The sequence below is a fragment of the Centruroides vittatus genome, unplaced genomic scaffold (assembly GCF_030686945.1).
Source record: "Centruroides vittatus isolate TY-2023 unplaced genomic scaffold, ASM3068694v2 contig_476, whole genome shotgun sequence".
Taxonomy (NCBI): domain Eukaryota; kingdom Metazoa; phylum Arthropoda; class Arachnida; order Scorpiones; family Buthidae; genus Centruroides; species Centruroides vittatus.
This window is the reverse complement of record NW_027122268.1, coordinates 81,517-105,365: the sequence shown is the minus strand read 5'-3', so window position 1 is coordinate 105,365 and position 23,849 is coordinate 81,517. Positions and strand designations below refer to the sequence as shown.

At 34.0% G+C, this 23,849-nt stretch overlaps 1 protein-coding gene across 1 annotated transcript; it reads left to right on the top strand.

The window, feature by feature from the left end:
- The first annotated feature begins 18,557 nt into the window (after positions 1-18,557).
- LOC136977838 (normal mucosa of esophagus-specific gene 1 protein-like) lies at positions 18,558-20,100 on the top strand. The gene is made up of 5 exons (XM_067273425.1): positions 18,558-18,584; positions 18,673-18,786; positions 19,323-19,411; positions 19,602-19,659; positions 20,017-20,100. Exons 2-5 carry the CDS (start codon positions 18,685-18,687, stop codon positions 20,098-20,100), a joined length of 333 nt encoding a protein of 110 aa, XP_067129526.1. The 5' UTR covers positions 18,558-18,584; positions 18,673-18,684.
- Positions 20,101-23,849: the final 3,749 nt, after the last annotated feature.

Sequence of the window (23,849 nt, the reverse complement as noted above, 5' to 3'; positions counted from 1 at the left end):
CATAACGAGTGACGAGGAGAGGGGAAGTCCCGGATTATGCGCATACTCCATCAGTCCGTGTTTAGCACTCGTTCCGCTAGCATCTTACTTGTTAGTGTCGCTTGTAATCACATATATTTCCAAACTTGTGTTCACACATATTACTTATAAACATCGAGAACCATAGCCCGTTATATAATAGGGGATACTATAGATTACTATCTACGGAGTTTCGGGACTTTAAGTATATATCTGAACTGAGGGGACCGAGACGAGTTCAACGATACCCACTTTTTGACCGGAGACGAAAAATAAGAAAATTATCATAGTTTTTAAGTTATCATACTTTTTTAATGCTTTCATACAGACGGCACCGTAGTTGCTAGTCCCGCCATCTTGCGGTAAAGTCTGCAAACCATTAAAAAAAAGCACTCTGAAAGGCAAGAAATTGCACGAACAGTCGAAGGCCACTTCTTTTTTTTCTTTTGTTCAAGAACTACCGTGAATCAATAACTAGTGACGTTAAACACGGGGCGGCCTGCCGGCGGCTCCCCTCCGGAAAGTCTGTCGGGAGCACGAACAGTCGAACGCTACCTAGTGGAAAACTCTAAAATGGCGTAGAATGCATTGTGAAAGGCAAGAAATTGTAACTATGATAACTTTCTTATTTTTTGTCTCCGGTACAAAAGTAGGGTACAGTTGAACTCGTCTCGGTCTCCTCAGTTCAGATATATACTCAAAGTCCCGAAATTCCATAGATAGTAATCTATAGTACACCCATATAGGGGGCGTTTACTTTTGAGCTTATTTTACGCCCCACTGGTGTTCGAGTGGACTCCGTCTCCGCTCATACTGGCGGAGACCAGACCCTAAACACCGGCGTTCGATCGGGGGTTCGCCCCTCACTCGGACGAGCTGGCAGCGGGAGTTTTTTCCGGGTTTTCCTCCTTGCATATGACGCCTGAATAGGGGCCAGCTTCCCCCCAAGTCCTTCCGGAAGGCATCTCTATCTCCCTTTCTCGCGGGGGCCGTCTCCTATAAGGCCGACTTTGGTCGCATCTGTGACCTCTCCTCCGTCTTCTCGGACTGGCTGTCTTCTATAAGGCCGACTCTTCCCAATCTGTTCTCTTCCGGCGTAAAGGCCTGAGTTGCCACACGCCTCTGTCTAATGATGATGATGATGATGATGAGCTAATTTTACTGTCAGCACGCTCAGCCTGTATACTTTCCTCTGAGCGCCACGCTCATTGGCGTATACTTTAGAGCTATGTGACGTCATGTTTAGCGAAATTGGTAAGCTAGGAGTGCCAGCTAGTCCGTTGTCGAGCTTTGAGCTAATTCAATATGGCTGCTCCCATGAAAAAATTACTTTCTGTACAAAGTAATGAAAATAGAATCATTTTTGGAAAAATAAACGGCAGAAAGTATTTTTATTGGTAAATTTCAATTATTTGTTGTATAAAATGTTTACAATGATTTTTTTTTATTGTGTAAGGTTCAATAGCTTTTGTAAGTTCGCCGACCTTTAGGGGGGGTATCGTTAATCCCGCGACAGGATGGTCTAGGGTCGTTCGCGTGTGGGTGTGAGGGAGGATGACACAGACAATAAGTGTCTCACAAAGAAACCCGTTTATTTAAACATAAAACAACTCACACTATGCACAGATCGTTACAAAGGTGAACGTTCGAACTTTTTTGTGCCGATGTGTTTCCTATCGTCGCTCGATAGAAGGCCCCGGGGCAGCGGCTGGTGCAGCGACTCGTCGGTTGGCGTCGGCGGACCTTTCGATGGACACCTTGGAACACCTCTTGTTTCCCTTGAAACCTCTCGGAAAAAAAGTCTCTTGTCTTTCCAATTCGGCGATTACTCCTATCTCTCTTTTTCGTATTGTTTCATGTTGATTGGCTCCACGTCGTTCCTTTCTTTCTTCTCGATTGGTCCCTCGCTTGTTTCCAAGCGAAAAACGACCCCTGTTCGAGTCACGAGAAAGAACCGCCTATACAAATCTACTTTACACCCTCCGTTTACTCAGGATGGAAAGAATTGATGGAACTTTGAAACTTGCGCTCATATTTTCCCTATCGTTGTCTAGTCAGAGATTTTTGAAATTCAATGCTTTGATATGAAGTTCCTTTTTATAATTAACTTTTCCCTTTTTCCTAATTTTAATGATCTAAATTTTGTATACGAGCGACTTGTCAAAGATCCATCTATACTGGAGGACATTCGTCTACAATCATTACTCATTACAATTATTGCGTTTTATTTTACATTAGGCCTTTTTGTCTTTCGACATCTTTCTCCTTTTTTTTTCATGCGTCGCGGTTTCAAATGACTAACGCGTCAAATCCGATCTTTGATAGGTTTTTGTCCCTTTTAACAATGGACGATTTTCTACATTCGTTTTAACAATCTTCTAATATAAATAATTAATGTTAACCCGTTTTTGGGACTTCACACTTTAGATGACTTTTTTCATAAATAGATGTGAAAAAAATTAAGTTTTACTCTTTGTTTATGATTAAAAGTGAAGTTTACCTTATAGGCGTTTGGAATCTTCAGAAATGTTATGTTCAGAGCATTAAATAAATTGTAAAGAAATGAACAGCATTAATAATAACCCAAAACTAAAGTTCGTATAAAAGAGACTTTCAAAAGATTCTCTTGTAAGTCTAAGTGCTGTTTAAAATCGGTTGGACTATAAAAAGGTACAGTTTCTTCAATAAAAGTTTCTATCTTTTTTATTTGACCTTACTTTTCTTTTTTCTTTTTTCATTTCTTCTACAATTATATCCACAATAAGATCATCCTCGTCTTATTCGGAATCAAGTAGTTTTATCTGTAACGCAACATTTAAAATAGCAGCTTTGACAATATCATTCGCAGGAAATCTCTATATTTCTTGTTAGCGTTCGCGTTTACTTTCGAACTAGACATGTAACCACGAATATACATGCTAATGACGTCACATCCGTTGTTCAGAAGTAGCACTATAAGCTGAAAAGTAAACGCACCCTAGCTGGCACTCCGAGCTTACCAATTTCACTAAACATGACGTCACATAGCTCTAAAGTATACGCCAATGAGCGTAGCGCTCGGAGGAAAGTATACAGGCTGAGCGTGCTGACAGTAAAATTAGCTCAGAAGTAAACGCAACCATAATAAACACGCCAAACGATATGCCAAATTCTTCGGCTATGTAAAAGCTATAATTAAATATTAGAAATAAATTAATTTGACTAGAGGTAGGTAGTTATGCTGTCATCTCGTATTAATTTAATGACCAATTTCAAATTAAATTTTAGAAATGTCTAAATCAGGGGTGTCCAACCCGCGGGCCGCGTGCGGCCCAATAAACGTGTAAACAAAACCGACAAATTTTTTAAAATTTCTTTATTATTTATTTATTTCAACGGCATAAATCCAACAAAGTTTCACAAAGCCGTAAACCTTTATACATATTTTATTTTTGAGTGGAAAAGAAATATTTTCAAATATTTGGAAATGTATGAATGAGGAAGGAATACTAAATAAAGCAGGAGTTGTACTCAAAAGGATTAGTCCCCAAATTAAGGAAAAAGAGAGAAAGGCCAAAAGATGAAAAGTAGTGAGAAAGGTTAAATAGATCTTCTGTTATGCAAATACAGTAGAGCATCGATTATCCGACTCAATTGGGGACTGGGGTTGGTCGGATAACTGAAAAGTCGGATAACCGAAAAGTATGAAAAAATACATTATTAGTATAGTGTATTAGGCCTGGTTTAAATACTAGCCTCTCTTTCATGGTCGAGCCAGTGCTGCCAGCTGAAACATGCAAAAATTTAACAAAAATAATATTAAAGTAGCCAAGACAACCAAATATTGTAGCGCCACATCACTAGCGGACATTTGAATTTGCCGACTAGAACGCGTCGGTTAACCGATAAGTCGGTTAATCAGGGGTCGGATAATCGATGCTCTACTGTATTGACAAATATTAATTTTTCAACCTTCCTCACTTCTTTATCTTTTGTTTTTCTCTCTCTTTTCCCCGCATTTGGGTCTATAATCCTTCGAGTCCCAACTCCAGCTTTATTTAGTATTCCTTCCAGTATTGCAAGATTTGGCTACTTTGCACCAAATTTGGCTACCCTTCGTTTCAGTTTGGCGTAAGAAATATCATTTGGCGCATTCGCTACTTTTTGGGCTACATATTATATACAAATACAGTCGAGTCCGCATAAGTCGACATAGGTATAACTCGACACCATCGGCTAAGTAGTCATTTTCTGTGGTTCCGGCCGACTTACATAGGCATTAATGTTAAAAAACTCCAGTTTACTGGACACCGTTTAACTCGTCACCACTGGATAAATCGACATACTTTTGCTGTCCCACACTCGTTTATACGTCCGATAAGTCGACGTCTAAACGAGTGTGACGGGAGTCAACTTATTTATTAATAAAGGCATTTTTATTAATACGTGTAAACATTTTATGTAATTTTATATATAAAATAATAACAGATAAACAGAAAGAAAATATAATTCTACATCAACGTCACAGCAGAATCCGATTTTGCATTTTCTCACGTCAAGCGTTATTTGTAGCACGTGTTTCACATTTCTGTTGGAAATGAGTGTCCAATGACAGTATACCTTTTCCTCAAAGATAAGTTCAAGAACGTATCTTGGATTTCCCGCCTTGCATACCTTGCGGACATATTTAGGAAACTAAATGAACTGAATCTGTCTTTGCAAGGATATGGGCACATTTTTGACAATGGAAGTAAAAGTTTCGGAATTTCACAAGAAACTTTGTTTGGCAGAATCATGTTACCGATGGAAATCTAAATGCTTTTCATATTTTGTCTGAATTTCTAGCTAAACTTAATTACTGCCACTTAAAGGCCAAAAAAAAAAAAAAAAAAAAAAAAAAAAAAATACAAACTGGTATTGTGGAACATTTGCAGAGGCTTTAATATGAGTTTTTGTCATATTTCCCGTTCTTACGTACGAGAAGTGACACCGAGAGTCGCTGAGTTGTGTCTCCGTTTGTGATAGACAATATGGTGCAATTCACGCTTTCTGTCCAGCAGCAAGAAACGCTGATAGACATGGCATAAGATCATCATATGCACGAACTTTTCCAAGAAAAACGAGTAATTATTTATTGTTACACGGTCACAATGCTGAGCTGCAATGTTTTTCATCGTGTTTTTAAATTATTTAATTTAAAATAAATTAAAAATATGATATTTGAAATATATGCTCTCCACCTCAAATTAGTAGTGGCTTGCCCTGTGCATCATACTTTTCCTTTAACAATAAAGTCGTCCGGTCATCTATTAAATTGAAATAATAAAACTTCTGGTTTGTTTGTATCGGAAGTTCATATATAGTTAATCGAGACCTCCAGCCTTAAGGTTTTCAGATCTGGTTTCGTCGTCCTTCTTTCTAACTCCGTTTTCAAGATTAAGGAAAGACAGACAGACAGCCGACAGTGGTAATTTATAGGTATACAGTTTTTCAAATTGCAGTCCAATCACTAACACAATTCTAAGCGAAGCTAAATAAACGCATCCTTTAGTTTCAAGCAAAGCAATTATAGCTTTTCTTCCATTTCATCATACTTGTGTGAAAAAGCATTTTCTACCATGGCGAATAACTTATAAAGACTAAACCCAGGAGCTGGTTTCATCTCGAACAAAATTCGATCGTATCTGTAAGCAGCCTTTCACCAAGAATACGAACCTTAATGCCGTAAAAAACAAGCACACGTTTCCCACTAAAATTGGCCAGCTGGGAAGTTATGTTTCAGCTGAAATGTCTTATTTTCATCTTATATGCACGTTGCTCTCGTGTTTTCCGAAACGTTAGGGGCACTGTCGTTATTGTTTTATTGGACGAAGGAGTGTCACGCAGTTAAAGGTAAGCAAAGGCTCTCCGTCTTCAGCAACTGATACTTAAAAGAGAAAGTTTGAAAACCCTAAGATAGATGATTGGAATGACTCTTTTGTTAATAGGAAAAGTATGACGTACAGGGGCAAGACACTACTAAAATCGAGATCTAAAAAAATGCAGCCCGGCATTGTGACGATGTCACAAATAATTACTCGTTTGATTTTATTATTATTATTTTTTTTTTTGTGATAGAAAAGCTTCACTGTTTTATTAACGTAGTAAGTATGGTTGCTGTGTATACTAATTCTGTGTGTACCGTCCTTGTAATCCAAATAATGATTCTGGTAGACGATCATACAGCAATGGTTAGGGAAATTTTCGTTTATTTACTCAAATGCATTTCGGGTTGGTTTATCTCCCAACCCCTCTTCAGTGCTGTTAAAGAATACAAAGTATGGTAAGGTTTCCGACAATATTAAACATCACGTAAATTGGAATACAACAACATAAAACTTACATATCATATGTTGGTACAGTTTTAAGAATATTTTTCTATATTTTAACACAAAGGTGTATTACATTCTCTATAACATAAAAATTTTTTTGTGATTTAATACAATTTGATAAAAAATATACACAGTTATTCAATTTAGATTATTTATATACAGGGTTCCTACGCACCTGGAAAGTCAGGGAAAATCAGAGAAAGTCAGGGATTTTCATTAGTTTCGGAAAAAGTCATGGAAAGTCAGGGAATTTGTCGAAAACTGTCAAAAAGTCAGGGAATTTGTCTCCTTAACTGCCTCGTTGGTTTCGTTTGCCGAATATGGCTGACTAAGCGTAGCCATCTGCAGGCGGCAAGAAGTAATGCCGCAATCTTTAATAAGAAAATATACCAGAATCTGTTTTGAATCCGAAATGGCTCTTTTCACCGTTCCGAAGCCATATAATTTTACAGTCGTGGATTAATAACAGGATAAACTACTATTATGTAATAGTGTTTAATTTTTAATTTTAATAATTCAGCGATTATAAAAAGATGAATTTGTTAATTAGAATAAAAAATAACTAATTAAAAATTAGTTTACAAACTTTTAAAACTTGAAATCGTAATTTATTAGATTGTTCGCTTCAAAATAGCTAAATAGATCAGTAAAAATCCGTGATTTAATTGTTTTTCACGTTTAAAACATTACTATACAACATAAAAAATTATAAATAGCTACCCGACATTTACAGTAAAATGCTGGCGCCGACTAGTAGTTTTTTACATTTCGTTGTTACAACTTTCTTTGAAAAGAACTGTACTGCAAGTGTATTTTCCCGCCTCTCCCGTTAATTTCCACAACTTCGATACATAGTTTAATAATTAGTTTAACAGAAATGATGTTGGTAACAAATATCCACTGATTTTGGCAAATTTAGGCATCATACTTGTAATAGATATACCGTAGTTATCATTTTGAAAATCAACTAGGTAATCCGATAGTTTAACCAATGTTAACTCGCTTATAATTAATTATAAATTTAAAAAGGTGGTAAATTTTTAAAAAATTAATTAAATTACTAAAAAATTAAAATAAATTTGATTATCTTTTGTGCGAAACAACAACAAAACAATTTTTATAGTTATGTTGCAAAAGAAAAAGATTTGTAGTTACGATTTTGTGCGCTGAACTTCTATATTTTATTAACATATAATTGTAATTTCGTTTGATGTTTATTTCTGTACACTCAAACCTGTTTTTGTGCGGTATATGAAAATTTCAATCAAATTGGAACATAATTGACTTCTGTAAAATTTTTTAAAACTCTATTGGATGTTTTCTATGACATCAAGTTTTTTTCATTTTTTATTAACTAAAATTTTTTTCTCTTACCTTTTTTTCGGTCCCCTCGTATTTTAATAGCATAAAAATCAGAAATATTGTGTTAAATGTAGACTGCAGGTGTGAAATTTCACGCCTTGTTAAATGAAATAATAACACTTCCTGCAGCTATATTTATCAAATAAAAGTATTTTTTAACGATTACTTTTAACTTTTTATATAGTTTTTCTGTAAAGCCACTTTTTGGGAGGGTGTTTATTTCGCGGGAATTATTTCCCGGCAAATTTTTTAAATGTTAGATTCGTATTTAAGTGGAAATAATTAATATAAAAAATAAACTTCTTAGAGGATTTTCCCCCATTAAGGATTGCAGAAAAAGGCCCAAGGAGTTAAAAAAGCAAGTTCCTAGTTATTTCGTACAATTTTGAGTTATTTTCCACGTGGACTTTTTTTTATGTGGTTCCTATTCACCGCACAAAAACAGGTTTGAGTGTATTTATTTTATTTTATTTAAATTCTATACATTTTAAGAATCCTAATTTTCGTAATACTATGACGTCATAGGAATACAAGTCTCACCCAAAATAGAAAAACGTAAAAAAATTAAATTATTAGATGAAAAAAAAGGAATGAATAAAAATTTTTTTATAGAAACTTTAGAAATAGTCAAGACAGTGCAGCTCTCAAGATTGATCATTTGGATTGGAGTTGAATTTTCCATTGTTTGAAAAGACAATGAATACTTCTGTGAACTCGGATTCTTCAATTGACGTAAGTAAATCAGAGAATCCGTTAGATCCCCCATCATAAAGCGTGGGTGATGGTTCGAAACCAATCCAGGGAACGATCGAGGGCTACCTTCTCCTTCCACAAATTAACAGTTGCCTTTCAAAAGGAGGACTTTTCTAACTCAGGAAAAGCACGAGTGATATATGTTAGTGCTAGACATCAAACAGAAATCAAATGAACTTTCCTTTCTGGATCATTCACTGAACATTGCTTTGAATTCCAGATTCCACTACTGCCACTATGAACTTAAGACCAGAAACGAAGACAACTTTAGCTATATTGTAAGCATATTTTTACAATAAACGGGTTAAATGGTAAAGAGGTGTCTTCGTCCATCTGTACCATGTTTCCCACAACTTATTAGTCCCTCGACTTTCCTGACGTTGGGAGAATTAACTTTATCCCTTTTATTTTCCCAAAGGGAAAGAATCATCATATCTCACAAGTGAAACGTAAAGTTTCAAATCTTATGTTCTAATTGACGTTTGAAATTATGTTAAACCTGAGAAAGGCTATTTAAGATTGCTGAAAACATTAGTTCATTTGCTATAAAAGTGAGAAAGATGGTTTGTGATATGATTTGCAATAATTATAAAATTTGTAATTAAGGGTTAAAACAGATAAATTTTATCTGCATTCTTAAGAAAATTTTATGCAAAGACAAAATTTAACGCGAAATTAAATAATAAATAAAAATTATTAAAAATAATTATTAAAACTCTGGCCTTTACACTGAAACCAAAATCAAAATGGTGGCAACGAAACATTTTTTTTCTTTTAATGAGTTGCCAATCAGCTAATTTTTTGCTAGATTTAGTGGATTTGTTAGAGAAGATATAGTAAAAACTTACACCTATCCCTCTTTATATACAATCTATTTTTACGCCATTTTGAAATAATGTGGTTAACAAAAGAAAACTATTTCTTTTTTTTTACATGATCGATTTTTACAGTACTATTTGTATATCAAAGAATACTGTTTGTTGATTTTATGCTATCTTGTATTTACTAGATTTACATACAAATAATATTGATAAATGATGATAAAATAAAAAGCTCGTGTTTCATTTGTAAATTGCTTATTTTTTCATTACATTGAAGTTGTGGATTCTATTATACATTTTTCTACAGGATGTATGCATACTGTATTTTTTTAATGTGGCGGTCTTTGAAACATACAACTAGGCAAAAAGAGGGATAGATATACTTGATGTTCGCAGTAAATAAAATGCTGTTTTATTATGTCGATATTCCACACTGTAAGAAATGTGAGGGTCAGGGAATTTGGACAAAGTTGGTCAGGGAAAATCAGGGAAAGTCAGGGAATTCAAATCAAAAATTTGAGTAGGAACCCTGTATATAAAAACTTACATTTGCAGTGAAAGTGCTTTGTTCCTAATGAAGGTAAAGCAGTGGCGTAGCATGGGTGTCAGCCGCCCCCTTATTTAGGTATTTTTACAAGATATTATTATTTATTGTGAAATTTTGCCGCCCCCTATACGTGCCGTCCCATTACGCTACGCCACTGAATTACCGGTATATACATATGCCTATTTACTAACGACTAAACCTCGCTAACAGCATTTTCGTGGTCATTCTCGAATTCGGTGCACAAGGTAATTTCGCACCGGAGGCAAGAGAAAGTTTTAACGAATCTAAAAATGTGGAATTTTAATATTTATTTTGATAAATATCGAATCTTTAAATATTAAATTTTATTAAATATAAAAGTTTATATACGCTTAAAACAATTCGATTTATAAATTTAATTGTTGAAATAATTATAATTCTGGTTTGGACGTATACCGACTACAGTCTTTTTTATTTAAGTTCAACGTTGAAATGGATTTCCTCTTGTAATGCATACTAGCGACCAATATTTGCTATTTATGGTGAAATATGTTAACAGTTAAACGATTTAAATAGTGTGAATGTCCGTATAATATAAGTCGCCTTCTCCATTTATAGACGATTAAACAATATCGTAACACAGTCTTTAAACTCGACAAACACTGCCTTATGTCACTTTGCCGACCAGCTAACTGTCGTTGTTCTATGACTATTAATTTAATCGAAGTGGAACAACGAGTCATCTGACACTGCAGAAGTGTCTGGCAGTCAATTGAAAAGGAAAAAACCTAATTCGGGATGAAAAGTCAAGTCCGGTGAATTAAGTCGTAGCCGAGTGAAACGTCATTTCCGGGTAAGAAAGTCGCATTCGGGTGGCAGTCACATTCGGTGAAAAGTGGACACGGATGAAAGCAAACCTCGGCAGAGAAAAGGCTTATTTTATGCAGCAGAAGAAAAGCATTTTCCACCAAGGCTCTTTCCGCTTGACGGATGTTTCCACCATCACTTTCGACTCTTGTCCATCGAGTCTTATCTCGCGTGATCGACACTCCACCGTCCATTCTGTAACTTCCGGGTAGCGTCGTCCCAGGTAGTCGACGACAGGCGTGGCGCTATCGTTCGGAGTGATGACAACCACCCGTTTGTTGTCGGGTGTAGGCGACTCGCGCTCTTCGCGCTCCTCGACATCTTTCGGAAGCACCCGAATCACTCGAACCGAAGCGGAAGACGACGAGGCGCTTTCCTCCCGCTTATCGTCTGCCGAGGTGTGCCACTTCTTTGAAATTCTCCATTCTGCAAAAGAAAGAAACGACTATTATGAAAATGCAACTTGTATTCGTTAAGAAAATATGCGTATTTAATGTACACTGTAAGATTTCTAATGAAAAAATAATTTTAAAAATATGACAGATGACGTCTTAATTATAACAAAAAGTCACAAATCAATATTATAATGAAATCTTTAATAAATATTGTAATTTGAACTTTTCAGAGATTTTTAGTGTTCGATATATAATTAGAGAAACCGGTTTTCTACAAATTATACAATCGTGTCCATTGCCATAACACAAAACATGTGTGAAAATAGAGAAAACGTGATGACGAATAACCCGAAATTATTCTGTTTAATTAAAGTTTAGACTATAACGGTGCAAATTTCATATGGGATACGATGTGTATATAAATTATAAACTGTTATTAATGTACGTATTGTTAATTTCCATTTTGCTTTAACAATTCGATTTGCTTTGCGCTTAACGAAAATTAACAATGACAAGAGTAAAAATTACGTCCCAAAATAAGTGGAAGGATTTCATTCGTCGTCTCTGCGAATAAACCGATCAATTGTCGTGCAAATAGCGATTTGTCGGAAAATCATTGACACTAATTATGATATTCGGCTTAACAATGTTCAAAAATGCATAAATATAGAAACACCGTAGTCTAACAATAAACTCGCAGCAAATAAATAAAAACTGAAAAAACACTTGAAATAAATAATTTTTAATCGCACGAACTGAAAATACAACCGTTCGCAACAATAAAATTCTGACAATTTCTTATTACAGAGTATATACAGACTTTTATTGTTGCGTTGCCACGAAATTTAATATTAAAAGTATGGGCGAATTTCGCGACTTCCGCGGACCTTTCCTTGCATATACTCGTGCATTCGTGTTAACATTAATATGTAGGCAAAAACTAATATTATCGTGTTTTGCGATGAACATCTCGTATAAAGTTGAATAAAAACTTCGATTTTATGATGACCCTTACAACCGAAAAAAGAATAAACTTCTATTATAGTAAACCCAATTTTATCAACATTTGTAATTTACGCTATAATCTATTAATAAAAGTGAAGGTTTGTTAAATTAAGTGTCCGAATTTCATAGATAAAAGCTTGTACATCGTAGGAATATTTACGCTCTGAAATAAAAGAAAGATGATGAGATCTATTGAGTGACTCTACATTCCTCTTCATGATTGATTTATTTTTACGTTTAGAACGAATTATAAATCTCGTTTCAGATGTGTAAAGCCGTATGTTAGAGAAAAGAGAAGAGAAAGTAGTCTACACTGAAAATTCGATATGTAATGCAAGTTGCCACCGGGCTGCTGACAGTTAGAATCGAAACACGAAGAATAGCTGATGACCCCCATTTATCAGTTACGAGTGTAACTGATAACAGAATCGTAGACACTGTTGCCCGCGCCCATTGCTTACTCTGTATTCAAATGCACCTATCCGACTACGCAAATTGCCACCGGAAACTAACTTTCAATACAAAACAAGGAATATCCGTGGATAACAGCTTCGTCTTATAAAGTGACGTTTGAGTATGGTGTAGACATTGGTAGAAAAGTAATAATTAGTTTTACTTGTAATTGTATTTAGATGCTAATCTTACACACATACGAGCATAATTGTATACCTGATTGTTTTCTCAAATAAAAACTGTATTGTGATGTCCTCCGCCATGATTTCTTTGGAACCCACTTAAAGCGATATTTAGTGTCGGCTTAAGTACAGCTGACGATATTAGCCGTTTAAGTCAGGATATTACAATATTTCAGCTGAAAAAAGATTCGAAAAGAATTTGAATCGATAAGACGAATTGATTGGAAGAAATAACTTCAGCGTGAGTAATCCAGTGGCGCAGCAGGGAATGGGCAAAGGGACCCTGGCACCTTTACAAAGTAAAAGGAACAATAGTGAATCTTCCAGAAGTATTTTCCTTATTAAAATTCATTTTTTCTAAATTTATATTGTGTCGTGTGTTCAGTGTTCAGTTTCTATGTCAGGTATTAATTGGCTATCAAAGAGGATGGTAATTTTATTGAATTCGCATTAAAAAGTGTTTTATCCGTTGAACTCGGCTCCCCAAGATGAAATATTGAGTGTGCCGCTGAGATAAGAATTACAACCAGGAACGTCGAAATGGGATAAATTTAGAAACACGAGGAATGTTCTGTTTTATACGTTAAAAGCGATGTCTTCGAGACTATTACCATTAATAATAATAACAGTTTTAAAATATTTTTAATTATAATATAATTTAAAATGTTTCAAAACTATTCTATAGTATTTTTATAAATATTTATTTATTTAAAACGACATTTCAGTCTTCATTCAGATTTCAAAGTGCAAAGTTTAAAGCATATTGAATGATTAATGAAATCTTTTGTTTTCGATTTTAAAGTTAATGGAGCGTAAAGCTACTTTAGTTAAGCTGATGGAAAGAGCTTTAAGAAATTTCCGCTTTAGTGGGCAACACTTTTACACCCGTGTTACTCGTTTTTGTTGTTGGGCTCTTTATATACGTTGTTTTGAACGAATAAAAATATTTAATCAGAAACGACGCATAATTGTCTCCGAGACTGTAAAATATCGGAGGCAGTCGATCGAGAAAATACGATATTGCGTAAAACTGTAAACAACAACGTGAGTAGAACACGTGCCTTTACTAATAAATCGGAAAATATTTATGTCCGAACAGAAGATTATGTGTAGAACTGCGTTTCTAATTTTTCCTATAAGCAGATTAAAATACAATTTCGTAAGTGACAAACTTGATTTGACACACAGTACGTAAAATACGTATATTTTGTGGCGGCAGCCATCTAAACGTGCGGGGACGTCGCTGCTAAGGCTACAGCTGCTAGCTTAATTAACTTAAAGCGAAACTGTCTTTTAACAAAGAGGCTTTTCTAGTTAACGCCACCATTGTTCGTTGTTCATATACATTTCTAGAATGTTTAGTGGTACTTTTTTGTGTCTTCCCTAATGGCTTTTTTTTTTTTTTTTAACTCTTTCCGCCCTGTGGGCACTAAGAGGGTCTCTTACAGCAAGCCCATTACGGGTTCGGACCGGCCCACAATGGGGCGGCCGGGTGGTGAGAGACGGGGACCGACATATCCGGACGGACAACCCCCCGAAAACATCCTGGGGATTTTTCGACCCGTCCGGATTCGATCCCGGGTCCCCCAGGGCAGCAGGCTGCTAACTAGGGTTTCTGAAACGGGATCCCGGGATCCCGGGATCCCGGCTGTTTTTTTACCCCGGGAAATATCCCGGGAAATTTTTCTCATCCCGGGAAATCCCGCAATTTTTTTAAAAGTTCACTTTTTTCTTATTTTGTGTTAAGATTGAAGAAATTTTACAAATAGAAAGTATAATTAACTCATAAACTGTCAGAATGCCGGAATGCATTTATATTTATTAATTTAAGCCTGCTTATTAGTTTTTTTTTGTTTATATGTCTCAAAAATAAATAATTGTTGAACTGCGGGCTTTGTAGTAATCCTCAATTGATACGTTCTGAAGTGATTCCAACAGAGGTTTTAAAAATTTGTATATATATATATATTTACAGAAATTTTGCGAAAAACAATTCCTTACTACCACCTGCAGTGAATTATCTGGCAGAGTGAGAGCTCTGTATTCTCGCGATTATTATGAGCACAATTGCAATTGAATAAAATAACAATGTGGAACGTTTAACCTTTACCATAATACTACACATTCTATCTTTTTCTCCTGGTTTCAATGACCGGCCAAATCCCAATTAATTTCAAATAAGTTATTGCAGCTTTTTTGACAACGCGATTTTCTCGCTCGGTGTTATCGCTGTGCTGTCTCGCGATCATAACACGATAAGAAATTTAATACTTTTGATTCTGATGAAACCGTGTTGTAGTTTACTTTGCTTTTTTACAGACACACTACGGTGACATTATTCAATACTTGGCAGATTATTCATTACTTTATTCAGTTGGGACGCTATTTACAAATTTAATACTTTCAATTTTGCAACAATTAAAATCTATGTTTATTACGTAGCAATACCATTTAGTAATTGTGACCCGAACATTTATTTGGCTATTTTATCAATATTTTTTTAATTATTAAAAACAAAATTATAGACTTCATTACTGTCAATACTAGTTGTTAAATTTAAAAGAAAACATTCCCCCGAGTGCAAAAACAATTTGTTAGTCATTTAACTCACTACTGACAGATAAGGGAGTTTTTGAAAACAAAGTAATAAAACGATTAGCACTTTGTTGTCGTTCAAAGTGGGGGACTAGTAGAATCTATTACTTTCGCGGGAGAAAATAAAAAAAGCTTTACTCCCCTAAAGTTGAAAGATAATACAATCCTGTAAAATTTAACAAATCTGATGTGAATAACTGAAATTAAAATTATTTATAAATTGTGCATATGTCACACTTCCTTTTGTGAATTTGTGAGCTGCGAGTTAACTCAAGGATTTTCCTGTAATCGCCTATTATCTACATTTATACTACGTTATAATTTATAATTTATTTTGTTCGTAACCAATCCCTTTAATCAAGAATGTCAGAATCATTTGTTTGGAAATATTTCGTTAAGGATTTGAAACAAGAATTTGCAACCTGTAATGAATGTAAAACACAGATAAAGTGTAAAGGTTTTTCAACAAGCGGCCTTATCAGACATCTGCGTAACAAGCATAATATTGACAAATTATCTGTCACTAGTACTAAGCGTACAGCCGAGGAAACTGGAGAAACTAGCAGTAAGCGATTAGCCTCTCAACAAACCTTACCATCGCTTTTTATTAAAAAAGAAACGTGTGAAGAAATAGTAACAAAACTTGCGACTTTAGATGGCATCTCTATCAACTCTATTACAAAAAGTGAGTTCATCAGAAAATCATTGACAGACAGAGGATACACTTTACCAAAAAATCCATCAGATGTAATGGATCTCATCCATTCGCATTACAAACAAATCAAACAACGATTATGTTCTGAAATTGATAGCCAAATAAATGGAGGATCAAGGTTTAGTTTATCCTTGGATGAATATACTTCACTAAACAATCGCCGGTATTTAAATATAAACATACACAAAAGTGACGGAACATTTTGGAACTTAGGAATGGTGAAGATTTCCAATGTTCTACCTGCAGAAACTGCTGTCCAAGTAATCAAAGAAAAGTTAAAAGAATTTCACATATCTTTAGAAAAACACGTGGTGGCTTGTGTTACTGATGGTGCAGCTGTAATGGTGAAATTTGGAAGGTTAATTGAATGTGAGCATCAGTTATGTTATGCACACGGAATTCATTTAGCGGTATGTGATGTTTTGTACCAAAAGTCAACCACTTCAGTAGCAGTCCCTCTTTCTGAAGAAATTCAAACTGAAGATGAAGAGCGCAATGACGATATTGAGAAAGATGAAGAAGACTTTAGTTATAGTATTGATTTTGAAAGTGTTTTGTGTGAGCGTTTGGCTGAAGATCCTTTCGATATAGATATTTCATTTGAATTACATGACACACTAGGTAATGAAATCGTCTGTTCTCAAATCATTAATAAGGTTAGAAAAATAGCAAAATTTTTTCGCAAATCACCTTTAAAGAATAACATCTTACAAAAATACGTTGAACAGGAACATGGGAAAAATTTGCACTTATTTCTGGATTCCAAAACCCGATGGAATAGCCTTTTAGCCATGTTAGAGCGATTTATTAAAATAAGATCATCCATATCGAAAGCAATCATTGACTGTAATAAAGATACGGACAATTTTGATCTTGACAAACAAGAAGTTACTGTAATTCGTGACATCGTGGCATCACTGCAGCCATTAAAAGCTGGAGCAGAAAAGCTTGGCAACAGAGGATCGACTTTACTTTCATCGGAAGGTATTTTTTCTTTTATTATAAATGAGTTAAATCAACTAAACACACCTTTTTCAAGAAGACTAAAAGAGTCGTTTATTCGACGCATAGCAGAGAGAAGAAATGTAAAACTGACTGGCCTCATACAATATCTCAATAGTGGAAAGAATTATGGAAAAGTTTCAACTTTCCCAAGTGAAAAAAGTTTGCCAGCCTTACCAACCAAGACTATGTTAATTTTATCAGCAAAACAGATGTTAGATCGTCTTTTTGAAGTATCTACTGATTCTACTTCCGGTGATACAGATCAACTACCAGATGTCGCAAGCTCATCTGCAATGACTTTAGCTGAAAAGCTTGATGCTGCTATCAAAGAAGCTGAGATAGACAGATCAAGAAAAGTGGACAACAAAAGCAGTACTGAAACGCGTCTCGAGAACGAAATAGAAATCTTTGAGGCTACAGGTGAAAAAACACACAACATCTGTCTTCTGTTAAATGCGTTAAAAACGATTCCACCCACATCGATTGAATCAGAAAGGGCATTCTCGGCAGCAGGACTTTTTATTACCAAATTAAGAACCAGATTGAGTGATCGGAGTATCGACCATCTTTGTTTCTTAAAATCTCATTATAAAAATTTACAGTAATATTTGTATTATGTTTTATTTAAATAAAAAATATCATTTTCTAAGTTAGAAGTTTGATCAAAGTTCAGTTTTTTTCTTTAAATTTTTAACTCAATTCGTAGGCAATTTTTGTTATAAGCAGTTTCGAACAAACTTTAACAAATTTTTTTTTATTTGTGAATTTTCTACGTAATTCAAAGGTATTTTTAATATATATTTTACACATCATTATTAATACGATTTTGGAGGTTGTAGAACACTTAAATTACTTTAAAAAATGAAAAATAATGATATCATTCGATTTCAAGATATTTTTTATATTTTAAAAATAATTTATTATATCCCGGGAAACAGTTCACTTTTATCCCGGAATCCCGGGACAAGCAAAAGACCGGGAAATAAGAAACCCTACTGCTAACCTTGACCGCTCGGCCATCTGGCCACTTTCCTAATTGCTTTTGTATTGTCGATATGTTGCCTAGGGGGACAATAAACCCAGCGGGGGGAGCTGGACAGAAGGATATATACCGGTGGACCGGTAAATACGAGCCACTTGTTGAAAAGTCGTGTGTAGGATCACGTTTGACCAGCTAAGACTGCATCGTCTCCACCATTCACCATTTTGAGACAAGAGGTATCAATTCACTTCGTTTCTTCTATATATCTCTTATATCTGTTTTCTTAGTTTTAAGATAGGCTAAGGCATGGCGAGTTTCTGAATTATATTTTTCGCTGCAGTACGATTTGTAACGTGGATCGCGATTCATAACTGTTGTTGAACAGTACCTAGCCAACTCGAAATTAATGTGTTTTTGACAACAGACTTTCATGTACTTTCCCTTTGAACAGCGACAGTTTACGTAGTTCAGATTCGCAAATAAAAGCTGAATTTAATGAACAATACTCTTTATTCATTTATACATAAGAAAAGTTTAATTTTAAAATTTATGTAGGTAATTGAAATGTATTAGATATAAGCAATTTAGATAAGAAATGTTTTGTTGACGATAAGTTAATTTTCAATACACTTTTAAATTATAGAATAAAGTTGAAATGGGTTTTGAAAAGTTTCGTGGTACCTGTCCCGGACGGGATCCATTAATGGACAGTTTCAGAAAGTTATTTTCTTTGCGCACAATGAGAACACATCCGGAGGTATGTATTTCAGTTTATTTATAAGATAATTGAAATCTCGAAAAATGTTACTAGATACAACTTAATATATTTATTAAACTCGATATTCTAGACTTATTCTTAAACCTTTTTTAAATGATCGAAGTAAAAAGAAAACCAGTGAATTAAAATGAATAGTTTTTTTACTTTATGTATGAAAGTTTTATGTAAAATATCGTTAAATTATGATGAACACATAAATATGTATTTATTGAGTATATTAATCCGTTGTTTTCACAATGCAGTCATAGAAATAATTTTAGTACTTTTAAAAGTAATCGACGCTGTTTTCTTTTATCGATGAATTGTATTTGGGATTTTTTAAATGAATAACCGACGTTAATATTTTTAATTTTTATAATACAAACTGGTAATAAACAATTATCTTCTAAATCGTATCGTAGTAACACCTTAGTGCCGTATATTTTCATTTATTTTTATATGATTTATTATTGAAATATTTATCATAAATTGCTTAAATAAAAGGAAACGTGAATGGCTTTTTTGATTTTTTACAGCTTGTTCCATTAGTTTTTATTACGGCAGCCGCTGCGACAGGAATGGTCTCTTCTGTTATATATCAATTATTTTACAACTTAGATGCAAGGTACGTGACGTTTCATAAAATGTAACTGAAATAAAATTTTTCTTTGTCGACCTAAGTAGGAATTGACTTTAAAAAAAAAAATTTTATATTACTTGTTATGTCTCGTTTCATTTTTACTTTTGACATTTTTAATTAGAAATGTATAAAATTATAAATTAAATAACATGTTTATTCTAATATAAAATTACAGATTTGTAAAAGGAGCCTGTCCGAGATGGGAATTGGTGGATCCCGAGAAACCACAGAAGGTAGGATTTTAATATGGATTTTTATTCGTATTAAAAAGTTTGATTTATTAACTATATCAAAAGCAGTTTATTTAGAAAAGTCCTGTTATAGAAATAATCTTATTTTTTAAAAATAGAACAATAGGCTCTTTCCGGATTCTTCAAATACCACTTTCAAAGTATAAATTAGATTAACATGATAATTAGAAGTGTGTATGATCAACAATTTTCCCGTTGAAGGAATAATACAAATGAAAAAAGTGTAGACACACTTAAATTAAAAATGTCTTAATTGTATTATTATTATGACACAAAATGACTTTTTAAAACTATCTAAAATATAAATTTTAATTAAGCATATATACATATATTTTCTAGCTGATTACGATCAATCAAAAATGGGAGCGAATTCCCGAATTGGATGAACTTCGCAAGATTATTGGACCTTACAAACCGAAGTAATTACATTAAAACAAATTAGAAACTCGTGAATTTTATCGACATTTGTTCGGTGTATTTTGTACAGTTGCTTCCTGAATCTTTAACTGAATAATAAATGTGTGATGTTTTAATGTTAAAAAATGTATTTAATAAATTAAATGTTTTGAATGAAAGTTTGTGAATGAATTATTAAATCGGCTTTTTCACAAAAATTATCTAAAGTCATTCTATAATAGTATTATAGTTTTCAATGGTAAATAAAAATTACTATAAAAATAATAAATTATAATTCATTTATAGAGCTTAAAATACAATTTAAACGTACAGTACAAGCTTTAAACATATATATATATACAGTAATTTTATGTTTAAGGTGTATTTTTTCTTCTTGCTGTACTGAATATATATATATATACAGTCGAATCGCGATAAGTCGTCACCCCTCCCGAAAAAATGAATTCACTCCGCAGTGGAGTACGAACTCACTTTTTGTAGTCCCGGCCGACTTACATAGGCATTAATGTTAAAAAAACTCCGGTTTACTCGACACCACCGGATGAGTCGACATACTTTTTCTGTCCCACACTCCGATAAGTCGTCACCCCTCCCGAAAAAATGAATTCACTCCGCACGTGTGGTACGAACTCATGTTTTTCAGAAGGGGGAGTCGATTTATTTATTGATATATAATTAATATATTTAATAATATAATAATACATTAATATTAATAATATATATACATATTAAATAAAATGCCTTAACATTTTATGAATTTTTATGTATAAAATAATAACAGATAAACAAAAGAAAAATATACAATCTACATCAACGTCACACCAGAATCCAATTTTGCATTTTCTCACGCTAGAGGCACGAAGAATCCTTAGGGGTTACTTGCCGACAATTGACAATTGCGAAGATGATGTTTTCGAGGCGTTCGTGATCGTTGAAAAAGAAAGTCGAAACAGTTAAGTGCTCGAAACAAACAACACTAAACGAATTTTTCAGTTTTTCATCTACAGAATAATTGTAAATGGAGAACACAATGTTTTGTAAGTCTACGCTACTGTATGCTGCTACTGTACACATTTCCACTTTCCCTTGGGGTGTCGACTTATGCGTAGTCGACTGTATATTACAATTTCCCTTGATAAGCATGGCGAAATACTTTTTAAGAGAAAGTAGAGATTACAAAATTGTGAATGTCTTTCTTGTAGTTGAGGGATGTAACAATGTTTTACTCTTGCTAGAATGTAAAAGAATTCTTCTAACATTCCGTCTTCAGCGGGAGATTCTGGGTGAAACAATTTAGTATTGCGAATTACAGTCGAATTACAGCTCTTTATATAGAATTGAAACAGGAACTAATTTGCTCCGCGGTTGACTTTCTCTGACTTTATGTTCGGAGGCTTTTATACTTGGTCTACTTTTACTACTGTTTTATATTTGGCGATTTTTAAGTGAATAAAGTGTTGTTGTGTGAGGTAGCGTAACGTAAGACGAGAGCAATCTGCGAAGGAGTGTATCTGCGGGAAGATATTTCCTATTGTAAGGTGACTCTTGTGTTTAGATGTTAGACGCGGACAGTAAATTCGGTAAACGTCACGTGCCTGCAGTTGGTCAGGCAAAAACCCGAAACCAGCTACAATATTTAGTGGTTTTATATCCAATCAACTATTTGTGAGTAAAGTAATATGATGTTCCTGTGTTGCCTTACGTGATGAAAAAATAGGTTGACGAAATTCGAGTATTATATTTTTTATATGAAATTGAATCGACGATATTAAAGGAGAAAAATAAATGAATTTCGCTTCGTTACCTGCTGTTGAATGTGTATAAGTTGTGTATCGCAACAAATTAATAACTGCATAATAACAATATCAAATTCACTTTTTTGTTACGGGCTAGTAGATCAAACTTTTTGTATTAAAAAAACACAATTTTAAAATAGAATATGAAAAAGTTTCTGTCTTTGATATTCTTTTATAAGTGGCTCATTGTGTAATCTTCGTGTGACGTCTTCATAACAAACTCGGCATTCTGTCATTTGTAGTGCTCCGCGACTATTGTTATAATTTGATATTTTGAAATGTTAATGTAATCTCATTCCGTTGCTGCGAGATAAGTATCGTGTTTTAGTTGCAACACGCAGCCATCTTTGTCACGTGTCCTGTACCGCCCTTGATGTCATGGCTGTATCGCGGTTTTGGATTGGCCGGGAAAAAGCAAACGTCGTAGACGAAGCCCCGGATGGTGGGAGATATAAAGGAAAACGCTTCCACGTGTGAGCCACTTTTTATGCGGGGAGAATCTAGCGAGATTGGACAGAAAGAAGAGATAGAGATAGAAGGATAAAAAGGAAGAGGAATGTTAAAAGACATTCCAATTCCATCCGGCTGTGGTTCTACTCTTCAGAATATACAAGTGTTGAAGAAGACTCTAAGATCACCCGATTCACTAGTAAGAGCGTTATTTACGTAAAATCTTAAATGATATATATGTGACGAGCCAAGTAATAACCACGTGTGGCTGACAAAGGAAACCGTATTTCATAACAATGTATGACTTGAAATATGGCTACTGTATATACCTCTGTGTAAAGAATTGTATATTTTTCTTAGTTTAATCGCGTATTAGTTTATAATTTTTGTCGTAATTACTAGTCCGATCGCAGTACCGTTGCCATTCTTATAATTGGTAAGAATATCGTCGTCTGTAGGAATCAGGCAATTAGTTGTTTATTCCGTACGATTAATAAAACTATTTGAGAAAGATTGGTTTGTCCGATTTGTTCCGTACAGTACATTGTAAGGTCCTCGTTACATTCCCTTCTCTTTATAACAAGATATATTTCAGTAAAAAATATAAACGGAAACAGAGTAATTCTTGTTAAACGTTGTTTTTATATATTTATTTATACAATTAAAGATATATTTCGGCATATCCTTGTACAGTACACATTTAATGGCATGCAACGTGATAATGATGACTCATAATAATTTCATTAAAGCTAAATTAAGACTAATTTAAAATTGATCAATAACTAAGCGATTATAAATAATGCTAGTGTTCTCTGCTGTTAAGTTCTGTTCGTATGTATTTTCACAAGTAAAGGAAAAATCTTTTCCACTTATTTATTTTCGATTAAGAGGGTAAAAAGGGTAAAGGAGAAAAGCGCTTTATTCTTATCCTTTTATACAAAAAATTAAATATATTGCGAAATAACATCAATTATATTTGATGATAAAACAAAAATAATAATCACTTAATAATAGTAATACAATTTTTCTGCACGGTTGAATTCTAGGCTAAATATACGGTGTAACATATATATAAATTTTGTTTTTACGAAACATTTTAACATATTGTAAGAAGGAAAAGGTACGTAAAATTAAAATATCATATCTTTGTGTTTTAAATATTTATTCCTATAGGAAATATATATATATATAAATTATAATGTCTATCTAAAGCATAGTACAGTATTATATCATGCCTGTTGGCAAAATTTTCCAGGGAAGGACGGACAAAGCTTGCAGACAAGTAAATACATGAAGAAATTTTTATTACATTATCTAATTTTTGAGCGGGTTTTCACAAATAGATCATAGAATACAAGATGGCATCACAGTCTTCTATAATTATAATTTGTGGAAGTTTTTACTCGATCCTAAAGGAGGACAAATTGCTCCGTTTACCTCGTCTAAAGACGATCATGATACAGACACTTATTGACTTCCCAAACATCCCATTCTGTAACCGAAATTAGG